At 43.5% G+C, this 17,944-nt stretch overlaps 1 protein-coding gene across 3 annotated transcripts in view; it reads left to right on the top strand.

The window, feature by feature from the left end:
• The window catches only part of efcab11 (EF-hand calcium binding domain 11), a 48,302-nt gene extending 32,787 nt beyond the window's left edge, over positions 1 to 15,515 (top strand). For all 3 annotated transcript variants that reach the window (XM_058398255.1, XM_058398253.1, XM_058398252.1), the window contains one exon: positions 15,364 to 15,515. In XM_058398255.1, coding sequence (XP_058254238.1) covers positions 15,364 to 15,445 — 82 coding nt within the window. In that variant the 3' untranslated portion in view covers positions 15,446 to 15,515. The remainder of the gene's footprint in view (positions 1 to 15,363) is intronic.
• Positions 15,516 to 17,944: the final 2,429 nt, after the last annotated feature.

Raw genomic sequence — 17,944 nt, 5'->3', positions numbered from 1 at the left:
AATCTGACATGAAGGAGGCACCAGCAGCCCTAAGCAGAGACACGCAGACGGATTTCTGTTCTGCTTTCTCTTGCCGCCTGACATGGTGCTGGGTATTTCTGGATATTTTCCTTTCTGAATGGATGTAATTAGCATGCTAATGAATGAATTGCAGTGCAGGATCCCTCAGCTTTTGCTCCGCTGAGCGGCAGAGCCGCGAGCGCTCGGTGCTAGCCGCTCTCTCTTTCTCGTCGCTGATATATAAAACCTGTAATCAGATGAGACAAGGGCTCAATCAGCTGTGTTTTTCTCTAGCAGGGCCTGTTTACCCCCTCTGTGCCATATCCGAATTTCCATTTGTGCTGAAAATGTAAATATGTTTGAGAAGAAGGCGGCGGTTAACACGAGGCCAGGGGCTTGTTTGGGATGTTTAGCATATCCATCATCGGCTTTTGTGGCTCTAATTCTCCATTGTGACCCGGCTTGTCAAGTCTTTTTATTAGGAAATTGTGCTGTTGTCTGTCCTGTTCAATCCAATACCGCTCTCTGAGCCACCTCTGCCGAGTGGAGACAAGGATTCAGGAGGCTCACTGTTCAACTCAAAAAATATAGATTTATTTGAATCAAATATATAAATTCACATTTCTGCTTAAAACCGAGACGTTCTTATTACGTCTGTCGTATATAACTGACTGACGAGACTTTATCCGTGAAGCTCAGAGGCAGGAAAAAGGGGTTGAGTAAAGGGAAGTGCCTCTGACTTCATATTCCATCAATGTGGCACCCGAAAGTTTTCCTTATTCTTTCTTCTAGAGCTTTTTGTTTCATAACAAACATCCCAGACCATTTGAGAACCCTGGTGTAAGAGCTGATGTGATACAAGCAGGGTTGCCACATCTGCAAATCAGCAGGATTTGTTAAGCAGATCTGGCAACACTGATTATATCACACACATCGTAAACACAAGCAATAAGGACTCTCATACAGTGTAATAAACAGTCGGAATAACATAGATATACATAGATATAACATAGAGTCTGCAGATTATGTTTCTGTCTTTTTTCTCGAAACCAGATGCGAAATCAGATCACGTGATCCGTGTTAAAGCCCTCCATCCCATTTACTTGTTTCACATGAAGGCCTTTATTCAATAATGACTTCATTCAACATGTTATTGTATTGAAGTTGCATTTCCTATATCGTCCAGAGCTCTTTGAGCTTCTCCACTACGTCACATCATCTTTTTAATCCCCAATCCACGTTTCACGCAGTGGGCGTGTCCCAGGCCCCAGTTTGTGTAGTAAATTGAACAGTAACATCAATAACAGTGCATTTTCACAGCTGCATCAAGCCGAGTTTTGTGTCCTGACTCCTCATGTACTTACATCTTTATTATTAGTGAATAAAGCAGTGCAAAGACTCTTACAGGGAAAGTGTTAACTCTGTGTGCTAGTTTTAACTTCGTGTATGTTTTTTTCCCCAACTAGTTCCTCTCTACTTTGGTCTTGGTCAGTTTGCACTCTTCAACTAGCTTTTCAAACTCAAACTGCAGTGTAACACACACGCGCGCCATATCCACCCACATTTGTCTAGTGTCGTTGTAATTGTTAAGAGGCCAGACAGAGCCCGTCCCCTTCCCACCCACACAGCAAGGCTCTGGGATTCGAACCTGTGACCTCTGGGTGAAAAGCTGAACGATTTTCTGTTGCACCACCTGACCTTAGCATCTTTAATGAGGCTAAAGGTGTTAAGGCTGATTTAATAGTTTCTTAGCCATTAACGAGAAGAAATTGAACTAATGATTATCTCACACTGTCTATTTAGCAGTTTTTTAAATAAAATGTTCAGGGATTTGTTAAGCAGCACATTCTGCCCTCATTTGTGTCCTAACTGCCAGGTCATGTGACAGCACAAACACCAACACTGAGACCGACTCGGGTGCCTTTGTTTTTCTTTTTTAAAATTCCCCTCAACAAAACCCTTGTATCTGTAGCTGAGGCATTTCTCAGATTTTCAACCACTCTCATTCGGCCCTTCTTCCTCAACTCACTGTGTTGTGACGTTCACTCAGTCCAAATATTTATCACCGCTCATGTCCTCGTCTGAATCTCAAGTCAAGTCAAGAAAACCATGACTTCCTGTGTGTGTATAAGTGTGCGTGTGTGTGTGTTTGTGTTTGTATGTTTGCTCTTTCTGTTTGACTTGAAAAAGAAATGGCATGTGTTCTTCCAGAAGAATTGTGGGACAGCAGTCAGAGGGCATGTGTAATGTTCTCCCGGCGACATGAAGGCCTTGATGCTGCTCTCTGGGGCGCCTCAGGTCCTCTCCGCTCCCTTTCAGCGGTTCCTCTTCCATTTGATTTCAAGGACACTTTGATTTCCAACAGATGCTCATTCCAGAGATATAGATTTTTTTTTCTGTTTAAAGATTTCGTCGTCCCTGACTGTTAATGGTGTTGGACCTGAGCCCAAAGGAGCACTGCTGCTATTTTTTATTCTTGGAGAGCCATTAGAATAAAATGTAATATATCCACTCACCATTAAGTCAGATTAGCAAGATCAAACACTTGACTTGCTGAGAGAGAGAGAGAGAGAGAGAGAGAGAAAGAGAGGATAGAGTATCTGAAAAGAGACCGGGCCTCTCGAGCAGCTCCCTCCATCAAGAGGAACCTCCGAGTTCTTTTCTGTAGTCATTTCTCTCCGCTTGTGCAAATGATTAGGAAAGAGATTATCTCAATAGCATTTGAGTGGAAGTCAGCTTGAATTTCCATGGCGTTTATTCAGCTCTTTGCACAAAGCGCCTGCAGAAATCACACGCCTTTTTTTTTTCTTTTTTTTTGTGGGTGTAAACAAAAACAAAAGGGAAAAATGAAGAGGAACAAAATGAACACTGATATGTCCAGGGAGCGAAGTTAACATCCACACTTCAAGTAAGAGCTGGAACCGGCAGCTTCCAAGCAGTGCCTCAAAACAGCGTTCATCTGACCACCAGGAGTTCTTTCATTACACTTTTTGTTTTTGGATCCTTCCATGACATCTTCAGTCAAATGTATTAAATGGATAAAACTCCTTATGAGCATGCCTTTATATCTTATATCAACTTTTATATTTTGAACTGAATACAGGATCTAGTATTTAACAGGAATTTCCATCCTTAGACTTCTGATATGGCTTTCTATATTTCTTCTGAAAGAATTCTATAACATCTATCCCTCTATCACAGACATTTACTCCACATGTTGCATCCACAAAGCTAACAGCATTGTGGATGATCCCACACACCCCTCACACACACTCTTCACCCTTCTGCCATCCGGTAAGAGGTACCGGAGCATTCGGACCCGCACAACCAGACTGTTAAACAGTTTCTTCCCTCAGGCAATCAGGCATCTCAACAGAGAACTGAGCTGAACTGGACACACACACGCACACACACACACACACACACACACACACACATACAACCAAGATCTGATCTCAGAGGAGAAATGAACTGTGCTAGACACGGACACACACACAAATACATAACACACACGCACAAAAAAAAGAACTGAACTGTGCTGGACATAGTCAGACACACACACACACTAAATTGTCCTGTTTGCACGCACATGTCAATTTACATTTATATATATTTATATTAATCCCGTTTACATGTGTCGCTTTAATATCTGCAATCACTGTATACACTGTTCTTTGCACATTGTCTTGTTCATTGCACAAAGTCGGCCTATATGTTGTTTGTCTGCACCGTCTTGTCTCGTCCTGTCTTGTCTTGTCTTGTTTTCCTGTGCACTTCTGTTGTATGTCTAGTTCTTAAAGACTGCACCTTAAGTATAGTTTAATTTTTTAGTTTAATTTAAATTTTTAAATTATAGCTTAATTTTTTTCTCTCTATGTTATAGCTCTATGTTTGTCTGCGTCACTGTACTTTGTCTGTGTTCTGTGTAGCACCTCTGGTCTAGGAGGAACGTTGTTTCACTTCACTGTGTACTGCATCAGCTATATATGGTTGAAGTGACAATAAAGCTTCTTTAACTTTTGACTTTTCTGAACTGATTCCGCGTCTCATTTTATTGAACATCACTCTGGTTAAAATTCTTTGTGGCAGATTGACATGTTTTTGCTCTAAACATTCAATATCTATTTATACAAAGTCATTGCATTGGCATTATTATTATTATTGATTTTTTTTTACATCAGCATGGCTTGTTAGTTGTTCTTGAGCTCTCATGTGCTCTCCTGATGGTCATGTCACGAAGCCCACGGGTGGCAGGACACCCTTATCTGAAAGCATCGGCGGTCCTCATCTTTGACAGCCCCCGCGCTCACATCTCTGATCTCAAAGACCCACATTGTTCCTGACATTTACTGCAATGCTCCACATTTGAATTTCCTCCCCAGCATGTGTTGACTTTTTGAGGGGGAGGAGTGAAACGGCGGCACGAATGTGTGCAGACAATGGCGCGAATTAGGAATGCTGTCCGCCTCAGAGGCAAAACAGCCCTGGAGATGGTGTTTAACATGGCGTGGCCATTGCCCAGTTCCCACGAGACCTCCCAGACTTCGCAGTCTGTTAGTAGACCATCGGAGGACATTGCTTGATTCGTATCTTCTAGACTTTCTTTCTGAATGCTCAGGGAGATCTGTCAGAGTCGGAGCAATGCAGGGTGGCGTATATCACCACTCAAAGCAACAGGAGTGCACATCTAGTGCAGTCTTTGAGCTAGTGTCTAGACAGCACAGAGAAATCGAATTAAAAACACAAATCCCCATCAGCACAGTGCATTTCCATTGATTCTGACAGAATCGCATGTGGCGCCTCTCAGCGGGCCTCCTTAAAACATGAAGAGCTTTCATCCAGCGGTGTGTGACAAAAGAAATTGGGGCTCGGTAAAGAAGCAAAGAGGCATATTTCATGACACACACACAAAAAAAGAGAGAGCTCCTTCCCTTCTCAGCCACATCTACAAGAACACAGGACCAGCATGCTTTCCTTCCCAGGGAAAATCCTGTGATGTGTGTGATTTGAATATGCAACTGGAACACAGCTGGAGCATGCGTGTATCTTAAGAGCGTGTTGAATAGTGCACATGGTCGCGATTCGGGGCGCATGCGAGGCCGCGAGGTGCGCTCAGAGAATCCCCGCTATGTATATTTGATTTGGTATTTCGGCTCCCCTCAGGTGAGCGAGATGGAGTGTTAATGAAAGGAGCGTGGAACCCCGGTGTCGTCCCATCAGCCCACTGGCCCGGCTCAGGCAGCCGAGCCCCAGTCCTCGGCGCTGCGTAGCACGGCGGCATCCTTACCTCCTCAATAGCGGGGTCATTTCATCCCCAGCAGGGCTTCCTCATATGGAACCTCATTTCTGCTCTGGATTTCTCATCTGCGCCCAACACGTGCTTCGCCTCTGGGTTTTTTAAGCTTTTACACTTGATTTTTGAACATGGCACTCTGCCAGGCATGATGAATGTGCTTTTGATGCTCTGATTTGCTCATTTAAAGGCTAAGGCTGTGTTTTTATCTGTCGCTTCTCAGGGATCTCCTCAGCTCCCAATGATGATCCGACTGGCGATCCAGCTCATCAGTTAATTACTAAACCATTCATGAGTTAGTTCTGTTCTGTAGCAGGCGAGTAACTGGCACTAATGTGGACTGGAGTGTTGGTGGTGATGGTGGAAATAAAACCATCCAGCTGTGATGTCAGCATATGACAATGAATCCTGCTGCAATTTATTAGCATTTATGTACAATGGGAAAGAGACCATGACCATGAGAGTCTCTCCTACTTTTACTGGAGATTTTTCTCACTTTCTGTTGGGTCTCTTTCATATTTTCTTCCACACATTTCAGGATTTATGCCTGAAGTTGAATTTCATTCGTGGGCATTCAACAACATTATGAATAACTATAAATGGATGAAACATATGGCGATGATCCTTAATGAACGTTGTAAAGGAACTGAACATTGTGAGATCCTCAAATCCACACGTTTATTCAATACGATGCAAATGAGCGAAAACCCTGAGCATCTCCGGTTTTCAGGAATGCACCCTGCTTTCCCAGATATTCTGCAGCTTGGCATGAAGCAGCAGGTGGTGTCCCTCTGGGGACAGAAAATAAGATTGATTACTCCAGCATTCTAGATTTCGCCTCCTTTGTGTCCTGCGTGCTCTGTGTTCCGAGCCAGACAAAGAACAATACTGGCATGGTACCATTCAGTACCACTAGTTTGTATCAGCGCTCATTGCACGTTCTGTACGGTTTGTATAGGTGAATGCCGCCGCTTGTCAGCACCGAGACGCACATGCCATTAAAGAGGCTTTATTGTGGAGGCTTGAGAAGAAGTGCCGTGAGAAGCTAAAGAAGCCGAGCGTTTGAATAGAGCCAAAGTGTCAATAGGCAAAGGAGGAGGAACGAGTCGGTCTGAAAAGACTACAGAAAAAACCATCTCACTCTCTCTCTCTCTCTCTCTCTCTCTCTCTCATTACACTGATTAAACACTGAGCAAATTTGATGATGAGTCTGGCGTTTTGTAAAGAGCTTCTTCTTTCTTTCTTTCTTTCTTTCTTTCTCTCGTCTTATAAAGTGGGATAAATAGTTGAGTAGCATAAACACTGAATCTCCGGGAGCAGATGATGATTGAATATCAGTGTCTTCGCAATAAGACCAGGAGTTATGATGAAAACTCCCAAAGATGACAGTGCTGCCAAACCCAGACGCCGGCATATGACGGCTTTTCGGGACGAAAGCCGCCTTGAAATAAATCGACTGCTTCCCATCATACTCAAAGAAATCGTTGTTGGGAGTTTTGAGACCAAAGGAGGCTGCAAACATTTATTTGAAATCCAAAGCCTTGGAGCAGACACCATTCACTCGCGTGGTAGCGTTGCCAGTTTCATAATCCATTTACCACCTGCAAACCCTGGCCTACACACTGCCTCATCCTCCGTTTGGCCCAGAAGCTCCTTGAAGATGTCTCCCAGACGTCTCTTTTAATTCCCTTTAAAAACCTGCCTCCTCAGTAACTAGGATGTGTGCAGATGTGAAAAGGCGCTGCGATCCCTTATTAACTAAGCAGCAGAGTCTTAGAGTCATGAGATGCGCGTGGCGTAGTCATCAATCTTTCCTCCCCGTGAGCACATTCTAATTTATAAGTGCTAGCTACGCGTTTGTGGCTTTGTGCTGAGAACGTGTCGGTGCAGCTCCACGTCACTTTCTGCCTCCGGTGTTCCTGTACCTTATGTCTTTGCATCATGTGGAAAGATTACAGCTGATTGTCTTTGTATCAGTGCACACACACTGTCTGAAGTCCATTCTTCTACATGAACACGTGGGAGCGCCTGTGCAGGCTTGGCAGGAGGCGTGTTTGGCTGTTTGGCACGTTCGCTCTCCAGAGATGTGCAGCTTTGTGTTTTCTGCAGGATGTTTAAGAATTAGGCTGGTCCCTGATGGACGCTGAGCAGGTCTGCAAATGCACTGCAAAAAGGGAACAAAAAATGCTATGCATTATTAGAATTATTAGGCATATCAGTATGATTTAGTGAGTTAGTAATATAAGTAATAAAATGCCAGACGGGCAGAGTGAACATTAGTACACCGTCAATTTATATAGATATTTTTTTTTTCCACAATGAAGAATATTGACATAGTCATAAAATGATTTGTGTACATAAAAGCATAATAACATTCGAATAAACCGTACATGCATTCTGATTCCCTGGACTTCTCCTAGAACATGATTTAAAGAAAAAGAAAGTGACTGCATACGTGTTCTTTCTTTGTATAGAAGATAAAAAAGGGGGTTAGGTAATTCTGAGCTCTAAGTGAGATAAAGGTCATTTAGCCTGAAAATTCAAAACAGTTTTGAACTGTGAAATTGCTTATAACAAATCTGTTTACGTGTCCACTCACTGGCCATAAGATTTAAAACACTTTGTAGTCTTTTTGCAGAGTCTAGTCCTGGTCTTGGCTTACAGGAGGGGAAGCTGATGTAAAATCCTCTGCTGCTGTATATCATCCTTCTTAGGTTTTTGTGCATTCTGAGATGCTTTCAGTTCACCACGGAGGTAAAGAGTGATTATTTGAATTAGCGTAGCTGGCCAAAAACGGGTGTTTTTTTACACTATTCTGAGTAAACTCTAGTCTGAAATTCTCAAACTAACAACATTTGCATTCATATAAATTCATTTACAAGTTGAGTTCATTTACATTCACATATTTTTACCAGTTCTGATAGAACATAGACTGAAGCTCTTGAACTGTATCTGCATGATATCATGCATTCCGCTGCTGAGTGGATAATTGCAAGCCTGTGTGCATATATATCCCTCACTGCATGTATTGTGTATGGATATATATATATATATATATAGCTTAGACACTATAGGATACATAATATTGTATAAAAAGCTGTGAGTCCTAATCACGCCTTCTGTCGACTGGCTGTGTTTGTAAAGAACAGTGCAGAACAGCAGATTTGGTGATGGTGTGTGTGTTTAGGCAGGATAATATGTATACGCTCTGGGGTTAGACGTATAGACGCAGGCGGTGTAACGCGACTCGTTTGTAGGCTCAGCAGGTAGCACGGGCAGGTGAAAGGCAGCCAACCATTACAACACCATCGATATCATGTCTGGAGGCTACAGGCAGCAAAGACATTTCTGCTGCACATTTCACAACTCTCACCGATGCTTTCAGAGGTTGCCATGACAGCACGGCGCTCGGCTTTTTAACGGAGGGAGATTTAGTTAATCTGAAAAAGAGGCTGTAGCCGTAACATCTCTCCTGTGGCGAGGCGGCTCTCCATCCATCAGCGGTGAGAACACGGTGACTGCAGCTCACACCCCTTCTCCTGGCAGAACGGAGGGGGGGCGGAATGAAAAGCAGAAGCGCTATGAGAGATGTGAAGCGTCCCAATTAAGACACAATCAGAGCACGGCTGAGCGGCGCGATTGCTTTCCCACAGGCTCCCAGTCTGCCGGAGTGGAATGGTTTCATCTGTGCAATCGTGAGCGTCTTAGATTGCCCGTGCGGTCCCCATGCCATACTGCCATATGCAAACCCAACAAACCTCCCACCATTTTAATTTGCGGTGATGAGCCAGAGAAACGCGTCCAATCGCTGAGCGTCTGTGATTCATTCAGCTGCAGAAGACATGAACGGTGCACGTACGTGAGCTCACGCACACCCTCGGCAGGATCAAAATAGTAAAAGGACAACGGGGGTCACTTGATGAAACGTGAGATATGTAATCTGAAACAGAGGATTCAATCTTGTCTGAATGTGCAATTTGATATAAAGGGCGGAGTCAATGCAAACGTGCCAGTTTAGCACCTGCAGTGTGATTTAGCGCATTCACTTCAGGAGCAGAGATTGTGTGCGTAAATTAAAATCCTTATAGAGTCGACCGCAGCGACAGAAAAATAAAATCCATCCTCTTACGTTTCTTTAATAACCTGAAGGCTATTTGGTGTTGAGACTTGCTGTAAATTGCGCCCCACAGTCGAGACCCGTGACTTTTCATTCAAATTCCACAGCAGAATTGAACGGGGAAATCGATGAGATTTATGGAGCGTTTCTACTCAAAAAAGCCTTTTTCCCGAAAGTCTCTTTGAGATCTGAATTTACCACGATTACAGAGAACGTTTAGCGTATGCTAATTAACTACGATTTCACACTTATCACTCTGCATGCATCTTAGCACGCGATGTTCTTTATTAAGATTAAGAACACAAGCTATCAACAGCTCACAAAATGTTTACACGCAGCTACCTCAGTGTTGTGACATTTAAAATGTCTTAAACAACTCAATACGTTTTATTTATATTGGCTGAAGTCACAGATTCTTATCAGTTATTCACAAACAGCCCAATTTATCGTTAAAGAAAATTGCAAACCCAAACACGTCACGTCCCGAAGTCGGAACATCCGAACATATTCCAAGACCAGATGTTACGTCTTTGTTTTTTTAGTAGCAGATATTGTAGATTTACTGTCTCACAGCACAATTTGGACACATGCTCCCAGCCATAAAGCTCAGCACACAGTGTTAGCGTGAAGAGGTTATGCGAGTGGAACTAGCCAAGCAGATTTTCCCCCACTTTTCTGCAGCGTCAGTACGGGAGCTAAGTGTGCTTCCTCTGACAATGACAGAGTAGCGCTCGGGTTCTGCCATGCCTCTTTTCCCACCGCTCCCTTCTGAAAAAAAAAAAACACACAAAAAACAAAAAAGAGGAAAAATCAGGCAAGCAGCACTCAGATTAATATAGCTGTGCCTCTGGTGCACGCTGATGATGTCATTACCCAGCTCTGTCTCCTGGGAAGACTGCTGCATCCTCCCGAGGGGAATTCTGGTACACAGAAGCGAGAGCAACACATTGCCCGAGTAATATTTATCTCAGTTAGGGTTGTCCAACACATTTTTTGCTGAGGACACATTGCCCAGCACTTTTTCCTCCCTCGCCCACAGTTCTGTAGTGGTTCTCATCTCAGCAGGAATCCTGCATGCTTTAAGAAGGTTTGGTGCTTCGGCTTCTGTCTTTACTCAGGTTCCATCTCGCCTGTATATATTTATAATATCGCTTTTTGAATTTATTGTTAATCTGGAACTGTCCATACCCCACTGGGCACCGAGTCCAAGCCTGAATGCTCAGTTATCATACAGTGATATGATACAAGTCACGCGTAAACTCCCGATTCCTAAAGGATGATCCTGAACTGATTCCCTTCTTCACTGAACTTCTCAGTTCTCAGCTCTTCTTATACAGACGGGGCAAAATAACTCTAAAGACCTGCTTGTCAGGAGTGAGTGATTTGTCGACTTAAACCTGGAGCACTCTTGAATATTCCTTCATGTACCTTCATGCCATGAGAATGAAGAATTTCTCCATGTCTTTCAGTGGTGAGACGGAATGGACAGAACATTGCTGACCTCACCCTCTGCATTGCTAGTTATGGATTGATGAATGAGGAAAAGCTTAGGAATGAGGATACATCAGGGAAAAACAGGGAAAAATGGCTCATTTACACTCTCTGACCTTTTGAATTGAATGTTGTGTCTTGACCACTGGTTTCACTTCCTGTATAATCAGAAGCACTTTAGTTACCCTGCTGATGAAGAAATTTTGTCTGGAACATCCTGTTTCTCCACTACATCGATATCTACATATACTTGTCAAACCTGTGAAATACTCCCAGGTCATTAGCCCATTAACCTCCTCTCCCATAACACACTATAGCTACCAGTGGTGACTGAAATGTGCTTCTTTCAAGATAACTAGTGATGTCACCAACTTCTGCTCATGCACCATCACAGGCATAGTAACACACTCACGCTCTGTCTGTCCTCTTCCACATACATGAACTCACAGACAGCCACGATTGGCTAGCCTCGCTGTGATCGACAAGACCAGTCCACTTACCGGCCACACATGGCTGAAGATTTCTCACCAGGATTCAAATTCACAGACCTCTGACAACAGAGTGAGAAGTTTTTACTTAAAACTAATGATCATTTCATTCTAATCAGATCGCTTCCCCAAACAAGATATTCATCAGGAATTAAAAGGTTGCAGCACTGAACACAGGAGTGGATCTCAAACTAGAGGAGCATAGCTACTTTTATAAGAATTATTATTTTTTATTAATAGTTACAGTGATGGGAAATTCTTGTAGTTTTGCTCAACCACATATTTTGAATTATATTAGCCAAACTATTAAAAAATGTCTGAATGTTTGTAAAATCAATCTGTACTTGAATGGGTCAGTCGAATTTAATTTACAGTGAAGGAGTCTAGCGTGGTGACAGTCGCTGAATGACAGTGTTGTGGAAATGATGTCTGGCACAGCCCAAAGAATCAGCAATGTGTGTGTGTGTGTGTGTGTGTATTCACTCAACATGGTAAAGACAGCGGGGACAGCAGAGCCCCTCCAGCACTTTTACCGATCTGACAACTTTCCAGGCGACTTGACGTGTTGCTTCAGTGTTAATATCAGACCAGTCAGTCAAACACGCCGGTATGTGATGCGGCCACCATCATCGCTTAATCGCTTCAGCACACACCGTCCTCCTCATACACCCACCAATCCCACTTTAATGGCAACGTTTTTGTGATTATGGACTTCTGACAGCTCCGGAGCACCGGATGGTGATTTCTGATGGAACAGCGCAGGGGCTTGGGTCTGAAGACGGACACGGAGGATGTCCCGGCGGTCCTCCTCCACAGGGAGGGCTGCATTCGAATCTAATTACGTCCTTAGTGCACTACCGTTTGAACGAGATTCACCAGCACGGAACGGGAAAGTGTGATTTTCCAGTTACTGGATGCCTAATGTTGTTTTAATTCTCCTCCCTGTTGCTACCAAATTTCCCTCACATCTGCTGGGTTCGCACTCCATCAGTCTGCCGCTCGGAGTAATAGAGAAATCACCTAGCGAGAGAGCGAGACTGGAAAACACACAAGCTCCCGAAGAACATCCTCACAGTCTGGATGAGGGACTTTTTGTTTTTTTTTCTTCCTAGCCTCCATCCACATCGATTCTGCCTTTAGTTACACCGTCCAAGTTAATTCCCAGCACGGACTCAGGCTTATCAAATACCGCAGCACGATGGTCTCAGATTCGTGCGATAACGTGCCGGCTGAACAGGAAGAAAGATCCAATGAGCAGGAAATAGGAGATTCCAGTTCAGCTATTTACTCCATTCAATTTAATCTGTGCAGGAAGTGGGCAGTGAGTGAAAGAAGAAAAAAAAAGTGCTCTCTAACACGCTCTTTTCCCACACTGATGCAATTGCTCGTGCATCATCTTTATCTGCTCGTTCATCCTCGCTCATCTGACGATGTAATCGAGCGTCCGCTCTCTCAGTCAGCTGCGCTTTATAGAAATGGCTCTGGGAGTGTGTGATAAGTCTGGACACTGGCTCAAGTCACTTTGAATTTGGATCCAGGCATGCAAGGCCCAACATGCTGATGTTTATCTCCATATCTCTGCATACTCTGTGTCCTAGTTTTGACCTACTCTTGTAAGACTGGATTTTATACACACACACACACACAGTCGAGGAAAGCAGACTGGGGAACTTCAGTGACTGATCAATTTAAACAAACAGGGCAACGTGACAGCGTACCATAATATTTTGGAAAGCGTGGCAATCATGAATCATGAGGCTTCATACAAACCGAGACACATTTGAGTCACATTCTCACTACGATCTCACTATACTCGGCTCCAGAACTGTCGGCACCCTGCAGGATAAATTAATAATCATTTGAGCTTAAACGTACACACTTCGTCCAATTTCAGTGATTCAGCACCAGATTGTACAGGACCTTTAATGAGAGCTTTAAGTTTGTAATATCATAGTAAACATGCCAACATTACACACAGTCCAAGGAGTCTGTCTGTCTGTCTTCTGTGCCTCATCTGTGATAGCGTGTCCTCTTTCAGATAAACTTCCTTTGAAACTTTTGAATCATCATTATGACCCTGACTGCGCTTAATAGTATTTTTTTAGCGGCTTCTGTGTTTTATATCTGTTTCATAACATGTGCAGTTCAACAATTTAGAGAAAAAATGTAATTTATTCACATTCATACCCCAGAGAAACATGAAACATGACAAAGTTCAAGATCCACAATACTGAGAAGAAAGGAACAATTTTTATCATATGACATTTCCATTAATGCAACAATTTTAAGTATTTTACTCCTTCATTCTCTTTAAGGGTGCCATTAATTCTGGACATGGCTCTATATCTTCAGCACATTAATATCTACTTAGTTGTCCATGATGCTACATGCTTAGCACTGTAATCGATTTGCTGTAATATAGCTGTGCATTACTGTGTATGTGTTAGGATAAACATTGCATTGGACCTGAGATGCTCTTTTATTTTTTATAGTACCACAGTAATATAACGTGCAGCTAGACGTATTTATTATGGAGAAATATCAATCGGTTTGTGTTTAGGCGTGCTGTGAGGATTTTTCTCCTGCACTGTAAACAGTAAAAATGTCCCCCCAGCCCTGGACTGTTCTTCTGTCACGTGAATCACCTTCCATCCTGATCAAAAGCCCAGTCAGGTCAACCTGACCTCCATCAGGATGTGAAATAAGTCAAGCATCGGCTCATTGAAGTGCCACACGTGTTAACGGGTCTGTGGTTTCCGCATGAGCTTTGGGGAATTTCGGAACCTAGGTTTAAGGTTTCGCATTTATTCACATTTCTGCCATTTTGGCAGACGCCCTTATCCAGAGCGACTTACATTTTATCTCATTTTATACAATTGAAGGTTAAGGGCCATGCTCAGGGGCCCAGCAGTGGCAGCTTGGTGGACCTGGGATTCAAACTCGCAACCTTTTGATCAGTAGTCAAACACCTAAGAAGAACACCTACTTCCCCAAGAAGTCGTTATTATCGCCTCGCAGACATTATAGCAGAATTCTTTTCTTTGCATATCACAGAGCACAGGGGCAGCTATGAGACAGCATCCTTGTACGCATCCTATGCTCAAGGGCCCAAAGGTGGCATCTGGGCAGTGCTGGGGCTTGAACCCTGATCTTCCGGTCAATGACCCAGAGCCTTAACCAATTATTCCATCATAATCATATAATAATCAATGTTCAGATGAAACTGTTAGCTAGTACCGTTGCTTTATGATCACTTTATCTAGGTGATTTCGACCTGTGAATGCACCTCGGCTGATCAGCCAATAGAAACCAGGCGAGCTGATTTTAAGTAGAGTTTACTAAGCATCACACCAGACTTTTCTCTTACTGTTTTCTTACTGTTACTTGGATCACATCTCGTCCACTGATTTAGGTTTTTGTGGTAAAATTGAGTGTTTTGTAAGTAGTCATTGTAGACTTGGTCTGAAGTCATGCTAACGCTCCAGTGGCTGGATTTGTCCTACATTTCTGAATAATTTTTCTGAAAATCACTGAAACGAATAGTGCCACAGGCCTACAGCTAGCATTTACAAGATTGATACTGATTACTATGACAAGTATCGAATTTAAAGACAGGGTGCCATATTGAATTTGAGAAAGGAAACCGAGTGTTTATTGGTTTCCCTGTTCTCCGCTTCGAGTTAATATCCGTCACCGACAGTCACTCAATACCGCCTTCAGTGTTCCGCCTCTGTTGGAGTGTTTTGTTGTTGTGTGTTGGTGGCATTCTGGCTCTTTCCCAGTGTTTCAGGCTTCTGTGCACTCGCACTTAAGATCCATCAACTAACAAGATTACGCTCTCGCCTACAGGACTGGGTATAAAGCTTTATCTGCTTCTAAAGCTGGAAATAACCATCGGGCCTGTTATAATGTGTTTGGCTGAAGAGATTCTTCCGTGAGTAGCCAGTAACCGGGTGAATTTTCTCTCTTGACAGACATGTGGACCACGACTCAGATGGACACGTCAGCTTCAAGGACTTTGAGGACGTTATCGGTTACGGGCTGGCCGACAGCTGAGGCGCTGTGGAACAGCAGTAAGGGCTCACATGCTCATGTCTGGAGCTGTCTGGTTTAAAGAAATACAACACTTAGGTTGTGAGGTCATAACACAGATCCAGATCTAAGCCAATCACGTTCAGTCAAACAACAGCACTCTTAATTTATTACAGAATGTTTCAGAACATGATTCACTATCGGAAAAGTTACACCATAACTGTCACAAAGCACTGACACTGGAGACTCCTTCCTCACCACCAACGATGATACATTATCTTTATTAAATAATTTATTTATAATATCTGTCTATTATTAGGCTAATGTGGAGCGTTTGTTGTATTGTATCCCTCTCTAAGGTGCTTCTGCAGAAACAATAACACGAGTTAAATATATTAAAAAGAAAAAACAAGGCTCAGATACTAAAACCGATGGTTTATTATCCATCACAGAAGATTTAGGTTGCTTTTGTAGTCTTCTGCAGCTCATCACCTCCCCTCATCCTCCTCACTTCCTGATAGTCAGCAATGAGCCATTAGTGAAGTGCACTCTGGCCTCTTTGTCGAAAGGCAGACGAACTTCAGTGCCTGAGAGTCGGGTTTGATGATGAGCTTTGATGTCGTATCGATCCGGTCGGTCGCGGGGCCGTGCCGTGTAATAGGCAGACACACATTTCTATTGTCCAGTCGTCTTACACGCTGCATTAAGGATAAACCCGGTCCCGCCAGGTCTAATTCGCTCACTCCACTCGTGCAATTCTCACTCGAATCAACATCGCCGGCAGGTTTACAGCCGAGCGCTCCTCCGTTACCGCCGAGTGCTCTTCAGGTATTTCCCATTCGCTCCTGTCTACCTGCCGTTCAGTCACTTCAAACCCCTTTATGCAGCGTGTCGAGGACTGGATGTCTTCTAATCCTCCTCTACTAAATCCATTTGCACCTGAGAAACGGCGGCTTGCTTTCTAGTCCCGAATGCGAGCTCTCGTAATCAGATTGCATTTTTAATCAGTTTTGCACAAAAAACGCCGCTGTGCAGCCATTAAGAAAAGGCCCAGGCGCACTCCTGCAGAGGATTTTATGCTGCTCTTGTTACACACGATTATGGAACTGTAAATACTTGTTTGTGTTTTGTCGAGATTTACTGCACTCCCGTCTGAATAAAGATTAATTTGTTTTTGTAATCAGTCCCGAGTCCTCGTCTGTACGACGCGGTGCTCGTGTGTGTGTGTGTGTGTGAGCGCTCTCTCCTGCAAATCCACCGGGGGCTCAGGAGGCAGCGAGCAAAGAAATGGACTTGTGAGAGGAAAAAAAAAATAGAGGAAGTAATCAAATAGTTTTTAATCAAATACGTGTTTAATCCACACACAGCTCCTTCTCAGCAATGGGCCGCTGTTCAAAAAAATGATCAGGAGAGAGCTGGTTTAATCTTCACCTTCCTTTTGAAACTAATTAAGTGAATCCTGACATTTAATTGCTCTGTGTGTGTGTGTGTGTGTGTGTGTGTGAAATGGCCAAGGACAAACCCCCTACAGTGAAAAACATGGGGTTGTGTTGCAGCGTAATGAAAATGAAATGTGTGTATGATGACGGCTCTTTTTACTGCAACTGAGAAACTTGAACTTGTGAAGACATCAATTCCACGGCTGACGGCTACCGGAAAGATCCAGTGGAACCCAGAAGTGATTTAGTCATCACAAGGAGAAGAGACAACCAGACCTGCACAGAGAGAGAGAGAGAGTGAGAGAGAGAGATGCTGCTTGTTTGGACTGCAGTAGATGGTGGGGGCTTTATAGCTACTGCAGTAAAACGATAGCTCATGTGTGTGTGTGTGTGTGAAGAGGGAAAGGTTAATGAATCAGCATCACATCCTTGACACGATTGGACGCTGTATATGTGTCCTATAAGCCATAGCACATGTAAAGCAAACACATACGAGATCAGCGACGCCACATCCATGCACAAACATGACATGTCCTACTAAATGAAGTTACACCCCCACTCCAAACCTGCTCCCACGTTAAGCAGGTGTATAAAAAAAACCTAGAGAGAGAGAGAGAGAGAGAGAGCAACGGAAAAGAAAAAGGAGAACACAGAGAGGATGAAATATCATTAATCAACCTTGACAGATACAAATGAGGGACCTTGCTCCCCCGCTCTACCTGCTCGCAGATAAACCGAGAGAGAGAGAGAGACCCCTCTCTGTTCTCTGTCCTCCATCAGTTGTTTGAAGTGACTCTTTGATGGGGGAAAAAAGTTGAGAGACGCCAGTAGTGTCCAGCTAACTGAGTAATCAGGACGGATGGAGATGAGTGATGACCAGAAGCAATATAAACAGAGGAACACAGAGGGAAGAGGACATGAACACAGCTCTGTGTTTCACAATGGAGCGTTAATTGCAGGTGCAATTAACCGGAAATAAGCCTCCTGTCACCTCAAGCATCAGTTAGCAGAGGCGCTAAAGCCGAAGCTGGGGCGATTTGACTGGAGTAATGCTATCATGGTGACACTGTTATGGGATACTGTC

This window comes from Hemibagrus wyckioides, linkage group LG09, assembly GCF_019097595.1.
Source record: "Hemibagrus wyckioides isolate EC202008001 linkage group LG09, SWU_Hwy_1.0, whole genome shotgun sequence".
Taxonomy (NCBI): domain Eukaryota; kingdom Metazoa; phylum Chordata; class Actinopteri; order Siluriformes; family Bagridae; genus Hemibagrus; species Hemibagrus wyckioides.
This window is presented reverse-complemented; position numbering and strand designations above follow the sequence as displayed.